This window comes from Alexandromys fortis, unplaced genomic scaffold (genome assembly GCF_014885135.2).
Source record: "Alexandromys fortis isolate MF-2015 unplaced genomic scaffold, M_Fortis_MF-2015_v1.1 scaffold_128, whole genome shotgun sequence".
Taxonomy (NCBI): domain Eukaryota; kingdom Metazoa; phylum Chordata; class Mammalia; order Rodentia; family Cricetidae; genus Alexandromys; species Alexandromys fortis.
In genome coordinates, this window is record NW_026068012.1 from 1,243,168 (window position 1) to 1,268,614 (window position 25,447).

The following is a 25,447-nucleotide window of genomic DNA, read 5'->3' on the forward strand; positions in this document are numbered from 1 at the left end:
AGGTTGGCTCTTCTAAAAACCCTTTAGCTGTTGAAATCTGAGGGACCTGGTAGGAAGGCTTGCTCAGCACGGATTGTGTTGAATCTTGGCCTCTACAAAGCAGTTATGACTTAGAGGTACAGGACTCTACATACCTGTCCAGAGAACTGGAGCAGGGAAATCCCAAGGTGAATCTTCAGAAGGGATGGGGAAATCCGATGATGGAAATGCTGGGCTAATCTGAGCATCACAAGTGAGTAAAGAAGGCAGCAGATCAGAACTACAGAGGAGACTTGCCATACTGATACAAGTACAAAGACAGGGAAGCAGGAAGGGAAAAGACATTTCACAGCTAAAGCCAGGACAGGTACGTAGTCGGTTGAAGGCTGGCACTTGGTGACCATGGGGGGCAGAGCCAACGTAGGCTGTATGAACCATCAATTACTACTCAAAGAAACTTCTAGGGGAAGCCAGGTATCATCCAGGATATTGCCTCCATCTCAAAGTATCGAGTCAGATGGTGGCCTTTACAGAGTATGAAACAATAATTTGGCAGGAAACCCTTCATTCGCCTTGACGGTAGCGAGGCCACAGCTGCCCCCTGGTGAGCGAAGCATCCTTTCCACTGAGTTCCTCTCCAAACATGAGGAAGCATAAGAAAAACACAGGAGGAATATTCTAATATTCTACCACAGGCCGACCTGTACCCTGAGGAGAGCAACAGCCTGAGAGATGAACTTTAGAGGGGCTCCGTAGATGACGGCGTAGAGGGGAGGGCGAGGGTTCCGTAGCCCGTAAGAGAAACTATTGAGGAAACTGGCAAAGCCCAAAGAAGTCACCCTGGGAAGACAGGGCAGCCAACAGCAGAGAACCGGATGGTGTATTTTCCAACCAAGATCCCCGGTAGGGAAACCTGATTTTTCTTCAGGCAAGTCCAGATATGTGTGTTATTTAAGAGTTGTTCACAGTTCCTGTCATCTAAGATGCCGGGTCCTTGTGAGCACCCTACCTGCCACATTTGGTTTCGCTGGTACCTTAGTTGGCGTTTCTATTGCTGTAATAAAACACTGTGGCCACAAGCAAAAGGGACGAGAGAGTCATTGTGTGTTACAACTCTCAGGCCATCACTCCACCAGCGGAAGTCAGGGCAGGAACTCAGGGCAGGAACTCAAGGCAGGAACCACAGCGGCTTTCTGGCTTGCTCAAAGGCCATCCTAGTGGGAGCATTTTCTCGGCTGAGACTCCTGATTCTAGAATGACTCTAGCTTGTGTCAAGTTGACATAAAACTAGCCAGCTCAGTTAGTGACTAGAAAGTTTGAATTACGTCATTGGATGCTGTGTTGGCAGTAGCTGCTTTGTAGATGAGAGATATTGCCACGGCATTAGCAGGGGACGACTTTCTGCACAGTTCCCATACTGGCCCGATTGGGGTGAAAGACCTGCAACATGAATATGGAATTTGTTATTTTACTTTTATGTTGTGGATTTATTTATTTGTGTGTGTGAGTGTTTTGCCTGCATGTGTGTATACCAGGTGTGTACCTGCCTGGTGTCCTTGGAGAACAGAAGAGAACACTGGATCCCCTGGAATTTGAATTGTGGATGATTGTGGTTCTGAGCCACCATGCAGTTTCTTGGAACTGAACCTGGGTTTTCTGCAAGAGCAGCAAGTGCTCTTAACTGCTTAGCCACCTCTCAAGCCCCTGGGACATGTTCCTTACATACAAGGCGGCATGTGTCATTGATGAAAATGGCTGGAGGATCTTCAGCCTCCGACACACACTGGGGTGCCGGCAGAGAGGGGCTGGACAAAGAGAGGCTCTCTAGGGGTGGGATGGAGCTGAGGGGTTTCAGTCTCCAAAGGAGGATAAATGCCACGAGGAGAAGAACTGGGGAGACTGAAGTTGGGGGAGCAGTTTCTGAACAAAGAAACCGAAGCAAGTCAGAAAGGGAATGAGTCAGTGTAAAATCCATTAAAAGGAAAAGGCTCATGTTCTTTAATCTTTTCCTTTGAAAATGCAATATTAATAACAGCGCTGTTTACTGACGGAGCCCTGCTTCTGCATATGTGCTCAATCAGAGCTCTGCTAAAGGTCAGGGACCCTCTGCTTCCTGTTAGATTTCCACTCAGAGGCAAATGCAAATAATTCAGGCTCTCCAGGCTCAGGCAGGGCTCCTTCTCCAGCCGCACTGCCTGCTGGGTCTCAGCGCTGATCCAGATCAAGCAGAACCCGTCTGGAGCGGGGTGTTCTTGGAGAGGAAGGGAGCTCCTGATCTTCCTGGGCACCCCACCCCTCCATGTGTGACCCTGTTCTACACGGCATGGTCCCCCGTGTTATAGAATAGGAGAAAGATGGATATGGCTTTGACACTTTTAAAAGGGCTGAATACAAAAATGATAATGTGTCCATAAACAAAGCTACATCAGGATGCAGGCCTGTTGTGGGACAGTGGTCTGTACCCTGTCACTTGCTTGAATGAAATGCTGATTGGCCAGGCAAGAGAATTCTGGGAAGAGGAAAGACTGAGTCTGCAGCAGTAACCCAGATGCAAAGGAAGCAAGATGAGAATGCCTCACTGATAAAGGCACTAAGCCGCATGGCTGATACAGGCAAGAATTATGTAGAAATTAGTTAAGACACCTGAGCTAAGAGCCCAACCAGTTAATAATTAATGTAGACCTCTGTGTGTTTTGTTGGGACTGAAGCGCTGTGGGACTGGGTGGACAGAAACCTCTGCCAACACATCCCCATTGGTTTTCCCTCTTCCTGCCTGTGGCTGCTTCCATAGTTGATACTAAAGCTGGTGGCTGTGGTAGAAACTGTCCCTAGTATACATTTATGCTCTGGCCTGTTAGAGAGGAGGCTTCCTTAAAGCCCTGCTCTGAACTTCCTGTTCCTCAAAGGTGGGATGGTTCTTCACACAGAGAATGTGGAGATCTTCACTGGGGACCAAGCATGACTGAGCCTGACCCCCCCCCCCCCACGCACACACTTAACCATCAGAACGGTCCTGTTAGGGTTTGGGGATGCAGCTCAGTTTGTATAGTGTCCACTTAGCATGCACCAAGCCCTGGGCTTGATCCCAGCTATTAAGAAGTAGGTGCCGTGGTCCATGCCGTGTTTTCAGCAGGAAGACGATGAACTCAGAGCCACATCCCTCTCTTCAGTGGTGTAGCCACTGACAAGTTGCTGGTGCTTCTCTGAGGAACTTCCCATCATGCTCATGAAGATGCTCCAATTAAACTCAGTGCGTCACACACAAAACAAGACTTGGAAGGAGGAGAGGGACTTGGTTGGAAAGAAGGGTGTCAGTGAGTGAGGAACAGAGAAGAGGGGGTTAAGGGGGGCAAAAAGAGTGAGAATTCCTCAGGAAGACATCTAAAACTGTCAAAGCTAAAAGCACAAAGCAAATCTGAGGAAGGAATCAGGAGATTTGCTGTGTTAGCATATCATATATCTGTGTTTAAAATAGCGCATTATACATTATAAATACAACCTTCCTTTGTTAGTTAGAAGTTGAGTCTTTAGAAGGCAGTGGAGGCTCTACTAGGTGTCCTGACTCACAGTCTCTGCTGTCATTGCTGCAGTGGAGGGTTCAGTGGTGGCCTGCTTTCGACTTTAGCTTAGAAACTATGTCCAGACCCCCTCCCCACACCTTGTCTCCTGAGAGGCTCACTTGTTGGGACCTGGCTCAAATCTGGGTGACATCAAGGACCTCCTAATGCATGGGAGTAAGTGGGATGAGGTCCTAGCGACCGCTGCTCCCCCAGTCCAGCTTCCTGGCCTCGCCAACCTTTGTGACAGTGAGGTCTTTATCAGCCTGGACGGGGCCACCCTTCTGTTCTGCAGAACCTTGTGTGAAATTCTGAGACTGAGTGTTGGGGACAAGTTCGCTTTTTGCATTTCTGCTTCGAGCAGTCTGTCGTGTCAGATGGATTCCGTGGAATGCAGGGCCGCTCCCGGGTGGGAGAAAGGACAGAATGCAGTCAGACTTGCAGTACATCACTGCATGCTTTTCTCACCACTGTGGGGAGGGCGACAGCAGCAAGAGAGAAGACTTTGTTCTGGATCACACTGAGACGGTGCAGTGCATCGGAGACAGAGGCACAGCTAAGTCTGCAGCACAGAAGTGAGTGGCCGCGACACCCAGCACCTGGGCCGATCGAGGAAGCAGGGCCTGGCTCTCCCTCTCATGGTCTGCCCATCAGTGACTCATTTCTTCCGGCCAAGGTTCCCCAAGCTTCCCAAACAGAGCCACAAGCTGTAGACACCAAGTTTTCAACAAACAAGCCCATCAGGGCCATTCTTAAAGCACAATGACCATGCACAACATGGTACCTCCAGGGGAAAACTAGGTGCCGCTTGACTCTGGGTGCACACTGCCAGTGACGAGGAAACACCACAGGCCTGAGGTGCAATTAAAGAGATCAGACCTTGTTTGTCAGAAATCATGGATTTTATCTCTTTTACCGAGCACCAATCCACAGGCCAGATAGTTCTTGCTGAAAATAGAAAACAAAAGGCAACTTTTATCCTAAAAATTATAGTCATATGGTGCTGCCCACACGTGATCTGTCACCTCTGTGGAAAAGCACACGGGGAGCTTCTGAGTCTGCCAAGGCCCCCGAAAGGCAGCCCTAGGGGTTCTGGGGCGAGTAGTTATCAGAAAGGAAGCGAGGACATCTCAGGCAGCCTAGTGTCACAGTGAGGTCAGATGGGAGCCAGCTCACCATGGGCTCAGGGCTCAGTTGCTCGTGTATGGCAGAGTGAGCACAGGTCGCACACCGTGACATGCAAAAGTGGTCTGCTTTGTTCTTTAGCTCCACCGAAGAGACCAGAGATGCCTGGTTGGGGATAAAGAGTGGGATTTGTTTCAAGGGTTGTTCTGCACATCATGGAGGGGACACCCCAAGTAAGACTACCATTGGTGAAGCCAACTTGGAAGCCGTGTAAGAGTCCTGGGAGAGGACACAGTGCTATGCACCCCAAGGTCTGGAGAGGTGCGGGTGTCTGGATGTCAGTGACAAGCATGGGATCGATCGAATGGACGAGCTCACCTGGGGTCCCCATATACGGTCGGTCGTGTAAGTTGTTTACTGACCACCTTCCATCTAAGAGGCTGATTTGCATGCTTATGACAAGAACTTCCCAGCAGGTGGCAGTGGAGAGTTCAGAGGAAGCAAGCCTCCTTCCATCAAGAAGTCCCATGAACTAGCCACAGGACAGGGCTCGAGGAGTTGATGGTCCGCAAAGGGTTAAAAGTGGGAAGACTAGAGGAAGGGATGATGTATCTGTGACACCTGAGAGGCCAGGGTTTCCTTCACTATCAGAGGAGCCATAAGCCACTCTGATGGAGAGAGAGATCAAGGAGAGTTGTCTGCAGCTCAGCAGACCCACCTGGTTCTCAGCAGTGAGCCGCACAGAAGACAGAGGCTGAAGCCTGATCTTTGTTGACTTTTGGAAACTTAAAAAGACTCTAGACTTATTTTTTTCCCTGTATGCAAAGGAGCCAAGCTGGTTTGTGACCACACAAGATCTTCCATTCGTTCATATTGACTTGGTCCAGGACTCTGGACACCCAGCACCCAGCAAGGCAGGGCACCTTTAGCCTGACTGTTAGTAACTGAATGAAGAGGGATGGTCTCCAGCAGCCTGTGCCCTGTTCAGTGTGCTGGAAGTGGTTCCCAGGGGCAGGTTCTGAGAAGGCTTCTCCGAGAAAGAGCTGAAAACTCATGTGGCTCAATGTGAGTCAGACAAACAAGTGGCCGGAGATAGGAGCCGGCACGCAGTGGCCGGAGATCGATAGGAGCCTGCACACAGTGGCTGGAGATGGATAGGAGCCGGCACTCAGTGGCCAGAGATAGATAGGAGCCGGCACACAGGCTGCAAGCAAGGGTTTGCTGCAAGGCCTTAGAGGCTCACGTGAGGTATCTAGATTTTCTTGGGACTCTCTGGAAGCTTTTACATCTTTTTAATATCTGACTGAATTGTTTTCAAGACAAGGGCTCCCAACTCAGCCCTGACTGGCCTGCCCTCAGACTCACAGAAGGCCACTGGCTTCTCTTCTGTTGTACTGGGATGACAGGCGTGCACCCCCACACCCAGCCTTCTGGTGACTTTTCAGCAGGGGGAGCGATTGTATTTTGTTAGGAGTTTCTTGGCTTCTGTAAGCGGTCATCCGCAGAAGAACCGGCCCCGTGGCTCATCGCTGCTTGCCCCCCTTGGTCAGGTTAGGGAGGGCAGGAAGGTTAATAGCTGAGGATAACCAGCATCAGCCATGAGTTGTGGTCAGTGCCATCATTGTTGCGGTCCTCACGTGCGCCTGGTGGACTAGGCTTCTCTGCAGAGGCAGATGGGCAGGCGGCTGGGAGCTGGGCAGCACCGAGGTTGATCTTGGCTTTGCCACTTCAGTTATGTGACTCTGGGCAAGTCATTTCCACCCCACCCCTTACCCCAGAGCCAACCTTTATCACGTGTCAAATAAGAATGGTCTTAACCTTTCAAGTTGTTTTTAAGCCATGAGGTACATCTTTGGGAATAATTAGTGGGCCAGTGAACTGACTCCCAGCACGTAAAGTGTGTGCCACCAAATCTGGTGACCCGAGTTTGATTTTCAGGATCCATATGGGAGGAGAGAAAGGACTCCTACAAGTTGTCCTTGGACTTCCGCATATGGACCACTGTGTGTGCACATCCATGTACACATGCTCCCAGCATAAATATGTAAATAAATGTAAGAACTGTCAGCCAGGGGCTGCCAGATACTTGACAGTGATGAAGACAGGAAAATATGCAGAACCACATAGTTGGTCTCTACGTTAGTGTGTCCCAGGTTCCATTATAAAGGGGTTGCATGTGTGATCCCATAGGATAAAGATACACATTTATATAAATATTAATATAAAGATATAAACCCTCCCAGATATATGTAATGTACACACACACACACACACACACACATACACACACACAATTGTCCAGGCACACCAACATGCCAGAACAGAGACAGATTGGAATCAGCCCATTTGGTGTTAAAGTCTCACCAGGGAAGACAATTGCAGCAGGATGAAGGCATTCTGCAAAGATGCTAGCTGCAAACTCACTTCCTGGCAAGTCTGGTGTGCTTGGCGTGTGCAATAGTCCTCTTGTCAAAGTGTCATCGTGACATTTTGTAGCAGGCAAGGCAGGATAGGTTTTACCATGGTAACAAACAACCAGCATCCTGGTTGCTCTGCTCAGTGTAATGTCATTGCTCAGTCATGTTTCATGTCCTCAGCGACTTGGCAAGGGGTCGGTTATACTGAGCCAGGCAGGATCCAGACTGGCAGAGGGTTCACTGTGCCATGAGAACCCCAGGTAATATTGTCACGCACTGGCCTGTAGGTTTTCTGACGGCCTGATGCTCACCGCTTCTGCTTCTGTAGATAAGACTGATTCCTACGGCCTCAGTTCAATAGGAGCAGGAAACGTAAGCCTACATCTTCCTCTGAGGGCTGTGTGGTTTTTGTTGGATGAACCAATGACCTCATACATCTTAAACTGTACCTCACAAGAAGTTTTCAGTTATGTATCCATTTTTCAAATTCTAAGGTGATCTATGATGGATTAAATAGTTGATCTCAATTATTTATTTCAAATCTCCTTAAGAGAATTATATTGTACCAGCCTGCTGACACCAGGCCCTGCCACATAACTTTCTACAACTAACAAACTGAGAGCAGAAGTAAGGGGTTTTCCATGTCTCTGTTTCCCCCTGACGGAAACATGACACATGTCCCGTGTGTGACTGTTCATTCAGCCTGCATCTTGGATGCAGGCAGAGTCGCAGAGGACATGTCTAATTGACAAGAGCTAAACCTTCGCTGTTCAAAGACCTTAAGTGTGTTTGTTGTTGCAGCACAACACGGACAGAGCAGACGGATGGAGTGCTGTTATCACTCTTTCTCAGGAGAAAGCCCGCTTGTTTTTCACAGTGTAGAGTCAACTCTGTGCTTTAGAGGTTTCTGGAAGTCAAAATGATTTGGTTGGGTTGAGTCAGCGGCGCAAAAGTGACTCTTCCAAATGGGAACAAGGGCAGGTGTCTCAAAATCTCATGAGGCACCTAGACGAGGGATTGGGAGCAGTGAAGGACTGTTTTCAGATGCACACTGGCCCGTCCTCACTGGCCTCAGAAGAGGAGGGGGTAATCTACATCCATGGCCGCCTTTGGCAGACATTGTAGGGATAAACGTTCCTATTTATGGGAATGCAGAGTCCTTTCTTACTGGCTCCAGTATTCCTCCTTATTTCAAATATCATCAATCTATAATTCACAGGAGGTGACCAAGGCAGAGGCCACTCTGGCTTGGACACAGGCACACGGGTAAATAGTTTCCACGCTGGCTATTCGGAGCACCTTCAAGGGGATCCTCTGACATTCTGTGCAGCTTCAAAGTCCCTGGGAACAGTGCAGTCACCGTGAGGGCCGGTCTTCCCCTTTGCCTCCCCACAAAGCTTTGCCCCTCATTGTTTCACAGGGTTGCCCATGAGAAGGAAATGATCTTTCCTAGAGGGATTTGGTAAGTAGGAAGGTCACCAGGGTACGAAGTAGCAATCCCATTTTAGAGCTGAAGACACCGAGGCAAGCCAGCGAATGATGCAATTATGGGTTGAGATTAAGAGGGTACTGATGAGTTGGCCCATGCCTGAGAGAAACCATTTTTGAGAAAGAAGTTGGATAAGTAATTGATAGGGCTGACAGGATCCTAAAGGGATGCTCGGGCGTGGCGCACTCCTCACTGTTGAGCTGTTGTGCAGGGTGTGTGCACATGTGTACACATAGATAATTCATGCGGTTTTCCCCGGTGATCCTCTTCTGGGTGGCTTCACCGGCAAACTGCTGCCAGCACTCATAGGAGATAACAGAGCTCTCCTGACTTAAGGATGCAGTCGTCGGAGCCACTGTCTCCTAATGGGAACGCTGCTGTTTCTTTGTAAGCTAAGCATAGTCCGTGTCTGGAGTGGAACTGACTCTCTGGTCCAACGTGGCCTTGAGTTCGAATCCCTGTTCTGTATATCATGTGATCATTACTAATGGCTTCTGGGCATTTATCTGTGGGTCTCTGATGGAGGAAGGTAATTGGTTAATTATAATAAACCAACTGCTTGGCCTCATAGCTTAGAACATAGGTGGGTGGAATAAACAGAATAGGATGCTGGGCGGAAGAGGAAGTGAGGTCAGACTCTGCTCTGCTCCTGGAAAGACTCGACAGCTCTGCACTCTGGAGCAGAGACACCATGCTCCACTCTCCCAGGATGAACGGAGGCTAGAATCTTCCCGGTAAGCGCACCTTGGGTGCTTACACGCATTATTAGAAATGGGCTAGTCCAGGTGCGAGAATTAGCCTGTAAGGACTAGAGTTCATGGGCCAAGCAGTTCTTAAATGAATACAATTTGTGTGTTGTTATTTCGGGCATAAGCTAGCCAAGCGGCTGGGGTGTTGGGGACGCAGCCCCGCCGCTCATATTTCAACAGGTCTCCCCGTGGTCCATTTGAAGAAAACAGTGCTACCATTTTCAGGTAAGCGTGTTTTAATAATGAAATATTCTATGCAGTATTTTAATTTTTCAACAAAAATCACTGATGCCTTTTGGAATTATGGAATCCTCTCAGTGCCTTCTGAAGTATGAGAATTGGTTTTGTTTCTATGTGGGAATGTGTGTGTATGTTCATGTGTGCAGGTGCTTGTGTGTGTGAAGGTGTGTATAGAGTCCAGAGGTCAACCTTGGCTGTCATCCCTCAGGAGGCAGACAGGTCCTCTCCTTGTGACCTAGTCATCACGCTGATTTGGTGATCCCCAGGAACCCGCCCATCTCCACACCCCAGCTCTGAGGTGAGAAGCACGGACGACCATCTCTGGCTTTTTATATGGACGCTAGAGATCTGGGTCAGGTCTTCAAGCACTTCACTGACCAAGCTTCTCTGCAGTCCTCCCCCGTGTTTGTGGAGGTCATGTTAGGTCTCTTGCAATGCTTTGCTTTTGGAAGAGGACATGGGCAATTGTAAGTCTTGGTGTGGGCACTCCACAAGGTCAGCCTCCTACAGGGAGCCCTGGGTTGAAGATGGGGCTTACCCAGTTCTGGGGCAGTGCCATTGGTTTATTGATTGCCAAAGTTACTCCTGGGATAGCTGATGTCAAGAGAGTATCTTGGAACGAAATTGTGGGTCGAAGAGTTGAGCCTCACACTGAAAGAACAAGGAGAGGTAGGTTTCTCTGTGTATGGAAGTGGGATTCTGACGTTCCTACAAGTCTCTCTGTAAAGACTCAACAGAATGTCCATCTCTGCAGGTTCTGACCTTTGAGATGTTCCTACAAGTCTCTCCATAGAGACTTAACAGAATGTCCATCTCTCCAGAGCTATCCACCTGAGTGCTTGGCATTTCAGATCTTGTCATTTAACTTTTCCCCCAGATCAGGGGATAACTGAGCTTATAACTCTTAAAAGAAAAACAACAAAACAAAACAAACAAACAAACAAAAAAAAACCCAAATGGAGATAATGTCTTGCCTAGGGTGGAATAAATGTAGATTATCAAAACTAAAGGTGAACTAAGGTTGGGCACCGTGAGGGCTCTACCTACTGCCCCGGGAAGAGCCTATGAGAGAGAGCTGCTACATCAGCCCTCAACCCTGTTATCCTTCAAACTCTGAATTTCATATCCTCTCCGACAGAGCAGACTGGCATTTTGATTACAGCAAATAAAAGCAGTTCTTGAGAAGGGCCCGAGCCTCAGCACCACCAGGGCTTCCCAGGGCATTCTTACAGACATCACTTAATTTTGATTTCGGAACTGCCACACAACAACACATCTTGTTTAGATACGTGGTTGGTACAAATCTCATCAGGGGTTTTAAAGAGAATTAATTAAGTTGGGAAACCAACAAAGGAACCTTCAAGAAAAACTGAGGGAAAAAGATGAGAGCACATGGATTGGCGCCTGAAGTTTACACATTTAAATATGAATTTATTGTTCTGGATATGTTTCTCTGCAGAAGTGCACGAACCACTGCACTGAAGATGCCCAGCGACAAGCTGAGAGAGTTCACATCCACATCAGCCCTGCGGGCCCCAGAGACCCGCCCTGCAAGCGGCTACTTAACCTCAGCCATGCCATTGTCTTGGACTTGAAACCTTCATTTCCTAATCCTTCATGGAGAACTGGGTGAAGACTTTATCTCAAAAGTCCCATGGTCTGTGATATGATTTGTGCTTTACAGTCTTTCCACATGAACACGCCATGAGGGATGGAACAGGTCTCTGCTCCCATCTCCCTGGCTCGCTGGCCTCCCTGGTAACACAAACAGCAGTTTCTGCTTCCTGCCCCATGCACTGCCCTTTGTTACCCAGGAGGAATTTGATTCTGGAGGTCTGGGAGCTACCTACATCCATAGGCACTCAAGTCCTCATAAATACGTTAATATATGTGGTGGTTTGGAAGAAAATGGCCCCCAAAGGGAACGGCACTATTAGGAGGTGTGGCTTTATTGGAGTAGGTGTGGCCTTGTTGGAGGAAGTGTGCTACTGGGAAGGTGGCCTTTGAGGTCTTTTCTTTGCTGTGTGCCACAGAGGACTTCCTGTTGCCTGCGTATCAAGACGGAAGAACTCTCAGCTGCAGCACACGCCTGCCTGCAGGCCACTCTGCTCCCTGCCATGACGATAATGGACTGAACCTCTGAAACTCTAAGCTGCCACCCCAATTAAATGTTTTCCCTAAGTGTTGCTGTGGTAACGGAATCTCTTCACGTCTAACTAAGACAACACAGAAACATATTTTGGTATAGAATTCGCATAGAACCCTGCACATATCTGCCCATATGTTAAATATTCTCTCAACTGCTTATAATATCTCACAAAATGTCAGTGGCACAAAAATAGCATCTATAGTGCCTGGTGCGTAATAATAGCAAAAAACTGTCTATATGTTCAGTACAGACACATTTTTTCTTAAATACTTTTAATCACTGTGTACTGACTCTGTAAATTGCAGGGCCTGCAGGCATGGAAGGGCTGACATGGGGTGGTGTCTAGTTAGCCCCTTCCTGTGTCCCATTTTCTCCAGTTTTCTATTCAGCGTTTAAACCTTGCATAAGTTCTCTTTGCTGGGAAAAGCTTACAGAGAAGAAAAAAAAATCACAGATGAAAAAAAAAGTAAAAGACTGAAGGATTGAAAGAGACCTTACTCAACCACACAGAATTAACCTTGCTTGAATCTGCGTGTGCACACACACACACGCGTACACACACACACACACACACACACGCACACACGCACACACATATTCATAGCACAAATGTAGAACAACGTCTGGTGCTTGTCCTTATTGCCTATCTTGTTTGAGACAGGTCCTTTGATGTTTTTCTACTGTATAGAGTAGACTGGCTGGTCCTCCAGCCTCAGATCCGGGAATTCTCCCCTCTCCCATGGAGAGCCCTGGCAGTAACAGTGCACACCAGCACACCCAGCCTCATGAATGTCATGAAGATCTGAACTCTGGTCTGCACACTTGCATGGAAAGCACTTTATCGCCCGGGGCCGTGCCCCTCACGCTCAAGGTTTTATTAAAAAAAGAGTCCTGTGGCCGAGAATTCGCTTAGTGGGAAAGGTGTCTGCTACTGAAGCTGATAACCTGACTCCTGTACTCTGGGACCTACACAGCGGAGAGAAAGAACGATTGCACATAAATTGTTCTCTGATTCTACACCTGTGCGGTTGCACACACACTGCCTAGCCCAATCAATCATCAATCAGTCAACGAAACCACAATGCGTTTTATTTTTGAAAAATAAAGTCCTTATCCTTTGTAAGAAAGGATTAAGACATTTATAGTTAAAATCCTGCAATGCTGGTGAATCTGACAACGCAAACAAAGCATGTTCAGTTCTGAATTGGCAATTATCACAACCAAATGACATATACCCAGGGAGTCATGATATTGTTTGGTCTCTTTTCTCTAACAGTTGTATGGTTTTCAGAATAAAAAGTGTAAAGCCGAAACCCAGAGAGGCTTAGTGGATGCTTGTGCCACCGAGGCACACGCTCGGGGGTGGGGGCACCGAGGCACACACAGTTGGGGGTGGGGGGCACCGAGGCGCACACGCGGGGCTGGGGCAGGCTGCCTGCATAATGGCTGGGGGTAAATATGGAAGTTCAATCAGAAAGGCTCCAGTGCGGCATTGGTTGGCCCAGGGCCCGGTGCTGGGTGGCTGTCATCTAGCTGCGAGGCCCATGTGCCCTCTATAAATATCAGTCTGGATGAATGCGCTACTATTTTAACGCATCTTTGCCACAGCTGCTGAGCGTGTTTGTTTACGTAGCTAAGAAACCTTCTGTAAACACCACTACCTCAAAATTGCCCATGTGTCGGGGACATAAAGGCCCCTTCAAAAATATATTTGCAGATGACATAGAGCCAGCTCTGGGGTGTCTGGGTGGCTGAAGCCAGAATTTTCCAGGGTTTGATTTATGTTCAAAAATAGAATCACATGACTGGAAGGTTCCCGAGAGGTCACCACAGCCACCCCTCTGACTGAGGCAGGGCCAGGACAAAACAGTCCTTGGAGAATGTGTTCCTGTCCTTTATGGTGTCAGTCTGACTGATGGGATCCCTTCAAGGCACCGAGGATAGACAAGGTTTGCCTCCTGCCTCCGAAGGGCTTTCTTTCAGTCCCTGACTCTAAAGACAGGTTCTCCGTGTCCCATGTTGGCCTGGAGTCTGCTGTGTCGCTGTGGATGACCTTGAACGTCTGATCTCTCTGCCTTCACTGTAGGAGTGTTGGGGTTACGGGTGTGTGGTTTTATGTGTTGCTGGGGGGACAGCCCAGAGCCTCTAGTATGATAGCCATGTGGGCGACAACCCAGGACCCTTGGTTTCGTTTTCTGAGATGGAATTGGGGTTGTAGTACAGCTGGAACATGAAGTTCCCACAAAATCATCACTGTTCGTGCACATTATGAAAGGGCGTGCTGATGGTCTAGAATACACTACTGTCAGGGTCACCAGGAACCTATTAGCGTCATTATGGAAATGGGGTGCTGATGGTCCAGAATACATGACTGTCAGGGTCACCGGGAACCTGTGGTGCACATTATGAAAGGGCGTGCTGATGGTCCAGGCACAGAGAAGAAGTGACGTGGTGTGTTCTGCCGCAAACGGGACATACACTTCATCCCCTGCATCAGATCCCCTGCAACTGAAGTTACAGGTGGCTGTGAGCCACTGTGTGGGTGTCAGGAATTGAACTTGGGTCCTACGGAAGAGCCAGAGGAGCCGTCAGTTCTCCTAACCACTGGGCCTCCCTGACCCAGCGGGGACAATTCTGAGAGTAGTTGCTCCAGCTTTCGACTTCCAGCCCTGCACTCCAGGGAATAATCGGGTCCTTCTCGATCTGTTTTCCTCCAGTTTGCCCCTTTTTCTCTTTCTGTGGCTTTGAAACGTTGAAACGTTTTTCCTTTCCTTAAATTTTTCCCAGCTGTGATCTTAATTTCCAAAGAAGGTGTCCTGTTGAAGTTTAAGAACTCATTTCTTGGGCGGGAGGGTGGTGGGTGGTACTGAGCTGTATAAAACCCATGTGGACAGGACCAAGACATGTATCTCCAGCTTCTGGACACCTCCAGAATGTTCTAGAAAACCCTTCCTCTAGTAACCAGAAGCTGTGTGTATATATATATGTATATATAGCAATCTATCATATAATATATTTACAATATTTTATTCACAATATATTTACTATATAAAAATAATTTATTATAAAATATATTCACAATATATTATATAATATATTTTAATTATATATGGTATATTAAAATGGATACTACAAAAGAGAATCCACAGTGTTGTGTTTTCTCAGGAATGGTAGAGAGTTTGTTCTTTCTTCTGGCAACTACCCAGGTGTGGTTGAGAACTCTCAGAGAGGCCAGGACGCTCCTAGGCCGCTATCGCGGTTCATTATCATAAGAAGGATGTCCCCCCCCCCCCCCCCCCCCCCCCCCCCCCCCCCCCCCCCCCCCCCCCCCCCCGCCCAGATAGTCTTGTTCCATACACACTGTCATCAGGAAGACAAGGTCTGCCCTGGGGACAGTGCAGAAATGATTTTCTTGCTCGGATTCATTTATATTTTGAGACTGGGCTTGGCTGGGAGGGAGTGTATGCAGAGCTCGGCGGCTGTTGTTGGAGACGGGGCTAGCATCGGGAGCCAGAGGCTTGGATTGCTGTGTGCACAGTCCAGGAATAGGAAGATTCCCCGATGGACCGTCCTCAAGTCTGCCCAGGGGCAGGGGACCTCTGGGATGGTCAGCACATGCTGTGCGCGTCTGTGACTGCAGACACCACTGGGGGGTTCTAAGTCCCTGTGCTCTGCCAGGGTGCAGAGGTTCCCTATTCAAGGGGCACGGCCCCTCTCATTTCTGTACTCACTGTCCTTGTTCCGTCCCCTTTCCTCTTCCCTCTCTCCTCTCCTCCCCTTCCTTCCTTCTCTTGTCTTCTTTCTTTTCTTCCCCTCCCTCGCTCCCTCCTCCCTTTTCTCCTCTCTCTCTCCCCTCTGTTCCAATCAATGGCTACCTCAGGAGAAATAAAAACCTCAGGCCCAAGGTGCCGATAGCCCTGTTGCTATCTGCAGTTTCTATTTAGAATTTCACAACAGCCAGTTCCAGCCAATGTTCCGGTTCAAAATACAGACCCACGTCTTTTAGGACCCAAGGACTTGTGACTCAGAAGTAAGCAACAGTCTTTCCCATCCCGGTGCTGGCTGGAGACGCTCCCCCGAGAGAGTCAATTTCTCACTCCTTTTTGCACACCAGACTTAGAGGCCCGTGCCTGGCTCCAGGGATGCGAGAGAAACACAAAGCTGTCTCTCATATTCAGAGGGCATGATCCCAGGACTCCCCAAAGATACCCAGGTCTTCAAATGCTCAAGTCCCTCTTACAGAACAGCTGTGTCTTCATAGACGTGACAACTCTTACAGAACAGCTGTCTTCATAGACATGACATTCACCCACATGGTTTAGATCGTCTTGGATTGCCTATAATACCTAATATGACATAACTATCATGTAAACATTTGTACTGTATTATTTAGTAAATGATGGCAAGAATCAGGAAAACATTCGATACTAAATGCTAGAGCCCCACCATGGTGGGTGGAACTCATGCATACGGGCTCCTTAGATGCAGAGAGCCAAGTGTATTTTGTTATTCTTTAAAATCCTCTTGTTCTGTGGGAAGGGGCGCGCTGGACCACAGAGACTCCACATTTTCAGTTTGCCGAAATTTAAAAACTTATTGGAAAATTTCTGTCTCCCCCATAAGAACTTTTTGGTAGGAATCGTGACTTTGCCTCCTGTTGGTGCAGGGAGATGGGGAGACAGAAGCAAGGGACAAGAGATTTTCCTTTGGAAAAGAATCCCAGGTTAATGAAGACTTGGGGCAGCTCACAGACTATACATTTTCCCGTGACAACAGACAACGTAGAGTTTGAGGCTGGAAGCTTTCAAACACAGGACGGTTTGTGTGCGTGTGTGTGTGTTGGGAAGACCTGGGCTGTGTAGCAAGGACTCAACTCTGCAGAGTTGGTGAACGGGATTGGATTTATACACTTTCTGGGAGGTCTGCAGCTCTGCTCAGGACTTTTGACTTGTGCACACCATCAGTGAATATGGGCAGAACCACTTGGCTCCCAGAATGTGGAGCATGCGTGTAACTTAGGTGTGAGCAAAGACCAGCGGAAGCCTAGTTTCCTGAACCCTGAGAACAGGCTCTCTTCCCACAGATTCGTGACCAGTGCTGACCGCCAAAGGTCTGCAGCGTTACCACGAACAAGTCTTTAGTTCTTAGTGTGATGTCTGCTGAGGGCTGGGCGGGTCAAGTGTGGAGAGATACCTAACACAAGGGGAGAAACGAACAATCCTATGGGTTTTATGAACAAGAGCCAAAGAAGGGGCAAAATTAGCAGTTATGTTAAGTCATTTTTCTCACTTTTTTTTTGAAAGGTCTAACTCTTACTGTTTGACCTGCTAACAAATAGCTACAAATATTTAAATGAGAAACACTTTAAAATCATTCAAAATGAGCATTGAACACAGATCAAAATCTAATTTCTTTGAGTATTTGGAAATTTAAGAAATCATTATTTCGCTTACTGAATGGCTTTTATAAAGGTAAGTGTGGGTAGAGAGGTGGCCTAGCAGCTTAGAGCTAGGCCACCTCTTGCAGAGGACTTTGCCTCAGTTTCCCAGCAACCACATGGTGCCTCACAACGGTTTTTAACTCTAGTTATAGGGAATTTGGCGCCCTCTTCTGGCCTCCATGGGCACCATGCATGTACATGGTACACATACATACATGCAGGCAAAACATTCATATACACAAAAAATGAAAGAAACATATTGTAAAATTAAGAAAGCTGAAAATTGAAATGGCTAAACGTGTCCGAGCGCATACTTACGGCTACAGGACGCATAGGTACGGCATTTTCCGCCAGAGAGTTTCAGCGGAATGCACTTCTGACAGGATGGGGCGTGTCTTACCTGTGGCTTCCACCATTCCCTCCAGGATGACCACAATCTCCAGTTCCTCTTTCGGGAGCTGTGCTTTGGAGATCTCCCAGAAGGGACTCTGCTGGTTAATCTCATGGCTAATAATCAAAGGCGACACCAGAAAGAGACGGTCATCCCCGGTGTAGTACCCCACGTTGATGTCCGTCTGGTTGAGGGGGATGAACTCCCCCTCTGAAGTCTGTTTGGACTTGATCAGCTTGGCTCGGATGGAAGCCTCCACGATGTGGGAATTCCTCAGGTCCCCTACCCGGAACATCAGGCAGAGCTTCCCATCCCGCATGGAGATCACTGCGTGCGTGGAGAAGACCAGGGTCTCTGCCCTCTTCTTGGGTTGGGATATTTTCACAAACATGCATCCTACCATGAATGCATTGACGATGGACCCCAACACGGACTGGATTAAGAGGAGGATAATTCCCTCGGGGCACTTGTCCGTGATGACCCGGTAGCCATAACCGATGGTGGTTTCTGTCTCTATTGAGAACAAAAAAGCAGAGACAAACCCGTTGAGGTTGGTGACGCAGGGAGTCCATGAGGGGTCCTCTATGTGGTCCATATCTCCCCGGATGTATGCAATTAGCCACCAGATCATTCCAAAGAAGAGCCATGTCACTGTGTAGACCATGACGAAGATCAACAGGTTGAATCTCCACTTGAGGTCCACGAGGGTGGTGAAGATGTCCGTCAGGTATCGATAGGTCTCCCTCACGTTGCCATGGTGGACGTTACACTTTCCGTCCTTCCTCACATACCTCTGGATTTTCCTTTTGGTCCTGTCTCGGCTGATGTGTCTTGGCAGGTCGTCCCTGGCCTGCTTAGGCAACTTTGGCTGATGAATGGCCACCGGGCTCTCCACATCCTGGTCCATGGAATCACCTTCCAGGACATTCGCTGGCAGTTTGAAGAAAAGAGAAGAGAGTTCAAATGAAAGGCTGTTTTATTTTATTTTTAGCTGATAGACTCACACACTACCTATGGCAGGAAACCCAAATACCACTTTTGCACTTAGGACCCAGGTTAACAAAGCCGTTTTCACTCAGCCCCATCTGGACAGGTTGTTGGTTGATTTACACTTCTGGGTCCCGAGATCTAGCACGGGCTGGGACTTTGCCACCCAGCACACCAGGGTGAATCTCAGTGCTGTGACATTGGGCCCCTGCTAGCAGCTTCTACTGCACCCGCTCCCTGGTGGCATGTCTCGAGAGGCGGTGGCTCAGGATTCAGACAGCCCTGGCTCTGTCACTCACCAGTATGGATGTTCACTGCTGCTGTAAACTGAATGGTGATATCCCCAGACACGGGTGAAGCCTGAACCTCCAGTACGACTGTCTTTAGGGATTGACGCTTCTGATAGTTAATCTGGTCAGTTTGGTTAGATTTAGAATTACCATGGAAACACATCTCTGGTTATATCTCTAAGGACGTTTCCAGAAAGATTCAACAGAGGAGCAGAGATCTGCCCTGAACGTGGGCACCATTCTCACGGAATGAGACCCATACTGAATCAGAAGGAAAAAGGAGAAAGCAAACAAATGTCAGCATTTGTCTTCCTCTGCTTCCTGAGGGGGATGCAAGTTTAGCGTCACCAACCACTGCACTCTCCTGCCATCATGCCTTCAAACTTGGAGCCCAAACAACCTTCCTTCCCGAAGTTGCCTTTCTCCAGTGTTCTCTGCCACAGCAATGAGAAAAGTTACAAATATAGGACTTGAAGGAGGCGGTTGCAGGGTGAGCAGGGTCTAATCTCATACAACTCCTGTCTTTAGATGAGACACAGGGTACACACTAGCCAGTGGAAGGCCATGTAGAGTGAAAGACACCATCTGAGAGAGAGAGAGACAGAGAGACAGAGAGGGAGAGGGAGAGACAGAGACAGAGAGCGGTAGAGAGACAGAGATATCTCCAGAAACCATCCTTGCAGACAACTTGAGCCTCGGCTTCCAGCCTCCAAAGCAGAACGGAAAGACAATGAATATCTACTGTCTGTTCCAGCAGCTTGAACTGGCACATACATGATCCAAATTCACACCTTCAGTTCCTCCATTCACAAAATGCCCATTGGACCAACTCATGGGGTTGTCACAAGGGGAAATGAAATCTCACTGGTAACAGGGACCTACGTGGCATGTCATCAAACATCCTGGTGTAATAAACGACCTCTTTATTACTCTTGGTATTTAGGGTGAGAATTCTGAACAAGTCCTTTAAAGTACTGCTCAAATTTTAGGGCTTAACCCACTTTCCTGGGAAGGGTGCATGCCTTCTCCTTTCACGGTTGACTGGGCGTCAAGGTTAGAAAGGAAGCGTGGAGAAGTGTTCTCTCTCCACGTGGTCACACATTCGGTTCGCTTTCTGCTCCAGCCTTGAGCATCTGTACCGTGGCATGTGGAGTTCTTTCTTCCTGACGGCCTTTGTGAAGAATGTACCAGTTAGCAACGCATTAGGAAAGTTCCCTGAGCTGCTGAGCGCAGAGGGAATTTTAGCAGGGGCTCTGCTATTAAATGCATAGAAACCGGGATCTGCGGAGACTTGTTTAGCCAGTGACTTCAGACCTGCTGAAAGTTTTATGAGTTCTTTCTTCCCCCAGGCTTTCACGCTGGTCCTTCAGTTGAGCTAGGCAGTTGCTGGGGTGGGGGGCTGAGTTTTCCTCTTTGTTCAAGGGGAAGTGAGGTCTAGGGACAAACCATCACTCATTAAAATAAGAAAACAGCCAGGGCTGGGACTTGGTACCCTCTTAACTTATGAATCAGCCTTGCTTGTGGCTGGTGAGTCACCTTTAAAATCAATTGCATGCTTCTGTTTCTCGGTTTGTACTCAAGGAAGCACCCGATCTATAGAGCCTACTGTGCGATTGGATAGCCTTGTCCTTTAGATCGTTGGCTTCGATGAGCCTTCGATTGGTAAGCAAGAAAATTTGCTGCCCCCATCAGAATTGATGCAGGGGCTGGAATGGAGAAGTAGGGAGGGGCCACAGGTGGATGAGATATGTGGGTGGGGTCCTACCCCCACCCCCTGAGAAAGCCTTTGTGTAGGAGCGTGCTTTTGTTCCTGGGTGGTTTCCCCTGAGCTCTTTTTCTCCTCTTTCCTCAGTGGCCTCTAAATAGGATCCATCTGGATGACTAATGAGATCAAACCATGGCCGTCCGGGAAGTGGAAGGAGAGGGTTTGTACATCCGCTACCGCTCAACAGCCTCCTGGGTATTTTATACCTTGCTACCCTGAGGAAGGAAGAGAGCCCCAGGGGAAGCGCTTTCCTCCAGTTTTTGACTTGGTGGCTGTGCTGCAGCTGCAGGTGTCTATCATGAACTGAGGGACCTCTCTGAAAGGCTGAGGAGTTGATGACCCTCTGAGGTTGTCGGCTGACTCCTTGGGGTGAGGTCCACATTTTCGTCCTCTGGAATTCAGGGCTCAGAAGGGTAGAGATGACCAACAGCAGACAAACTCTGATCCCCAGCTTGATGCCTTTGTAATCACTTGTTTTAACCATTTTTCTCACTGCTGTGGCAAAATAACTCCCAAAAGCGGCTCAGGAGAGGAAGGGTTTCCTTGGCTTGCAGTTTGAGTGGGCAGTCCTTCATGGCGGCAGGAGCTGGTGGCAGCTGATTGCACTGTCATCAGGGAACAGGAAGATGAACGCTCACACCAGTTCCGTTCTCCGTCTTATGGAGTTTCACGTCAGCTGCTTTCTTATATGACCCGAACCCATGAGATGGTGTGGCCCAGATATAGAGTGGGTGTTTCTACCCCAATTAACCAAGTCCAGAAACCCCAGAGGCTTGTTTCCTAACTGGTTCTAGATCCTGTCAAGTTGACTGTGTTACCCATCACCCCTGCTGGAAGCTCAGTGTCCTTTTCCTCTGATCCCTTCCTGTGCTTTCAGTACCTTGTCATAAACACCAGAGCACAGACTGGAGTGTTTACAGAGCAGGAGCCCCTTACAGCTAGACAGAGCTCAAACGTGGGATTTGAGAGAGCTAATAAACATGACTGACAAACACAAGGAGCAACAGCTAATGAGCGAAGAGCCAAATTCATCCAGTAGGTTCCCTTGCTTGTGGCTAACTTAAACCCCACTCGCTGGGAGGGGTGGTACGTAGTCCCGCTCATTTTGATAGCACCTCTGTGACTGGATGATAGACAGAGTTGCCTCTGTGTTGTCTCAGGAAACAAAGCCCCACTAGATGCTGCAGACACCTGAAGGAAAGCTAAAGGAGGATACGAGGTTGAATTCTCTATTACGTCATTCTGTGTCCTCCAATCAGACAGATCTCCTGGTCATCTGGGAAATGTCAGGACTGAGGCTATAACTCAGAGCCCATCAATTACGATGCTAAGATGTTCATATGTCAGAGGAAAAAAAACGTTTAAGATGACGTCCATAATTCACTGATAAGGACCTAACATTGGGTGCCTCACCCTCAGGTCAATGAAGGCTTGCTGGGCCCTGTGTTGAGTGTCTGGTCACCTCTGCTCGGTGTTGCCTCCCTCTGGGTTGAGTCAGACAGTTCCAGCAGAGGTCCCAATAAAGAAGCTTCGCCTTGTTGCTAGTCCACGCCGCCTTGGCTTCATTTCTACTGCTCCTGCTCCACAGAGGCCTGCTGCCTGGTGTCGAGGTGGCCTCAGTAATGGGGTCATGGCCCCATTTGGAGTGGGACGTGACTTCAGGACCAAGGTTTTAAGCAGTAGGCATGACCCCCTCTTACATCTTTGCCTCTCCTGTGGTGGGGGGGGGGCAATACAGAAGTCAAGAACCCAGGTCCTGAACATTGTGACCCTGCATCTGTCTAGGATCAAGAAGAATCACAGGGATGTGATTGCCTTTATCCTTTGGCTCTCTTATGAAGTCCCCCCCTCCCCCCCCGGTTTCATAGCCAGGAATACACAATGCCTCTGAGAAGACAGCAGAGTTACCAGACAGGGAAGCAGTAGAGATTGGAGGGAGACAGGAAGAAAGGCGGAGATGGAAGGCAGGTGTTTGCAAGAGTCATTGTGTGGATCACTGAGTGCTATGGTTGGTGGCTGGAAAGTCTAGATGCTCGCACGGCTTTAGCGACTTAACAAACAAGCAAAGGGAGCTAGGCCTCCCTGGAAATGTGACGAGAAGGTGGTCTTGGTGGCACTGCTTCATTTGAGGCCATAGCTGCTGGCTGCATGCACCATGGAAAGATGGGGAGTGGGCAGAACAGCACAGAGCTGAAAGAAAAAGTCCAAGGGGATGATAATGGGGGAGTGGAAGACTCTGGGTGCCCAGGAAGGGCGAAATCAGCCAGGAGAACACGGCATGGGGTGGGCTAGATGGTGGACTAGCAGCGGTGGGGCTTCCAGACAGCCTCTGTGACATCACAGGAATCATGGCCAGAGAGAAAGAACCATTATAGCTGTGAGTTGTGAGCAGTTCCCCTGGTCCCCATGCAGATGTGTTAGGGGAGTTATGGAAGGGAATCGGTGTCATTCAACAGGTCTCTCTCGCAATGCACGTGTGAACTTGAGGGACGGTCTGAGGGATGTTTCTAGAGCATTCCAAGCTGTGTGGGAGCACAAGCTGCCGCTGTTGGGGAATGTTTCTTCTGTATCTTTGCACAGCCCAGGACACACACGGCATCTTATGAGCTGTGGTAATTTGAGTGAGAAATGGCCCCACAGGCTCACGTGTTTGAACACTTGGTTCCCAGGTGTTGGCGCTGTTTGTGGGAGGTGTTGGGACCTTTAGGAGGGGCAGATTTGCTAGAAGAAGTCCATCACTGGGGATAGGGTGGAGTTTGAGTTTGGATACTCTGGCTTTACTTCTCTCTCTAGGTTTCCAAGTGTGGATGAAGTATGAGTTTCTGCTGACCACAGGCTCCTGCTGCCAAGGGGTGTGCCTGTGGGAACTTGCTGAGCCTGTGATTGACTGATCGGACTTGCAGGAGGAGGGCACCTTTGTCTGTGTGTCTGTGTGTTTGGGGGTGTCAATGAGCATCAGGAGAGGATGTACATACTTCCCCTACCCAGTTGGCGCAGTTACAGTAGTTCAGGCAGTGGCCACAGCCTATGGCGATGCAGGCTCCTTTTCTGTTGAACACGCCTTGCTAGATGAAAAGACAGGCGCCCCACAGAATGGAGTGAGTGTGTTCCAGCCATGCATTCCACAGGGCATTGGTAGCTAGGAGATATGAGGAACTCCTACATCTGAAAAACCAGAACCAACCCATTCAGCAGTGGGTGAAGCCCTGGAGACCGTTTTCTAAGGAAGGTGGACAAAGGGTCTACATTACATTCAGCATTGCTAGGCCTTAGGAAAATGCAAGTCAAAACCACAATTAGATACCAATTCATACACACTACAAAGGTCATTATATATATAAAAATAATAAAAAGGAAAATTACAAGTATTTGTGAGATGTGGGGAAACTGGGGCCTGGATACATTGCTGATAGGAATGGAAGAGCCTGCAGCCACTGTGGAAGACAGTACGTCACAGGCTCAAAAAGTTAAACCTGATGGAGCTCAGCAGAAGAGTGACTGAGCCAGGGCTGGGGGGAGTTGGAAGTAGAAGAGCCTTGGCGGGAAGCTGGGTGGGCACTGCAGTACAGGTGCAGGCCCAGCAAACAGTACACAGGGATCTCACCTAGCACGTGCCGGGGACAGCAATGACCACTTGGACCAAGAAGAGATCCTTCCCTCTTTATACATCACAGTGAATTTTAGACGGATCGAGGGTCTGAATGCAAATTATAAAACTACAGCAGCAAGTACAGAAGGTGTTTTCACAAGTAGCACAGGAGCTGAGAAGCCCCCTTTAAGGCCACATTAGGAATTCAGGAGCTACGGTCAAAAACCGGTTTTCTGATAACATAAAAATTCAAATGTCTGTTAAAAAACATAAGAAGACAAACAGGAGAAATATCCACAGAGCGCAGTGTGCATGCTCCTACTTAAGAAAGCACAGACAGTCAGCCAGAAAGGTGGATTAACTGTTCTGAGAGAAGAAAGACACAGAGCCAGAAGCTCAGGGATGGCTCAGAGGTTAAGAGCCCCGGCTGCTTTTCCAAAGGTCTCAGGTTCAATTCTCAGCACTCACGTGGCAGTTCACAACTGTCTGTAGCTCCAGTTCAGGGGGTCTGGCACCGTCACACAGAGATATACAGAGATATATGCAGGCAGAACCCCAATGTACGTAAAAAGTACATAAATATAAATTAGCAAAGAAACCAAGATTAACCATGCATAGAGTATGCTAACCCGGTGTCTGTCAACAGCTCTCGCTGGTGTGGATCGCATCAACGGAGTGTTGGAGTGTTATGTGGTCGTATCCAATGCTTCCCTTGTGTTACAGTCTTTCAGGGTCTGCAGCTGGTCATCTTTCCAAGGTGACTGACATTTAAAGTCACCACCGCTGCCTCCCAGAATGCTGTCACCTCTCCTTGGTCTTGCAACATGACCCTCTGGCCTTGGCAGCGGGACCTGGCCCATGCAGCATGCCCCTAGCACCATGGCTGAATGAGGACCATGTGTTCATCGGCCTAGCCAACGGTTCCTGCCACAGTCCTGAGGGGAAAGGCAGAACCAGAAACACGCGCCCGCTGTGCATGTGTGGTCTTCTTAGAACAGCACGTGTGTGTTTGTGAACATGTGTTGTATGTGCATAGAAAAATGTTCCCCAAAATATGAGTTTTGATCCATTTCTGAGCTGTAAGTTTGTGTGGGTGTTTCTACTTTCTCTGTCAATTTTTCTATATTTAAATCTTTCCCTTAATATGTTTCTTTCACTTAAAAGTATCAGTGGAAAACATGTTTGTTCTGAATTTATCATCTTAAGCATGTGTTGTATAGACACCAAGACAACTCACTGGCCTTGGCGATCGGGACTCACTGGTGTGGGCTGAGCAATGT

The 25,447-nt window shown here is 48.5% G+C and overlaps 1 protein-coding gene across 1 annotated transcript in view; it reads right to left on the bottom strand.

Moving 5' to 3' along the window:
• The window catches only part of Kcnj6 (potassium inwardly rectifying channel subfamily J member 6), a 215,123-nt gene that overhangs the window by 42,344 nt on the left and 147,332 nt on the right, over positions 1-25,447 (bottom strand). The window contains exon 3 of the mRNA XM_050162054.1: positions 17,546-18,466. Within this exon, the coding sequence (XP_050018011.1) occupies positions 17,546-18,466 (921 nt within the window). The remainder of the gene's footprint in view (positions 1-17,545; positions 18,467-25,447) is intronic.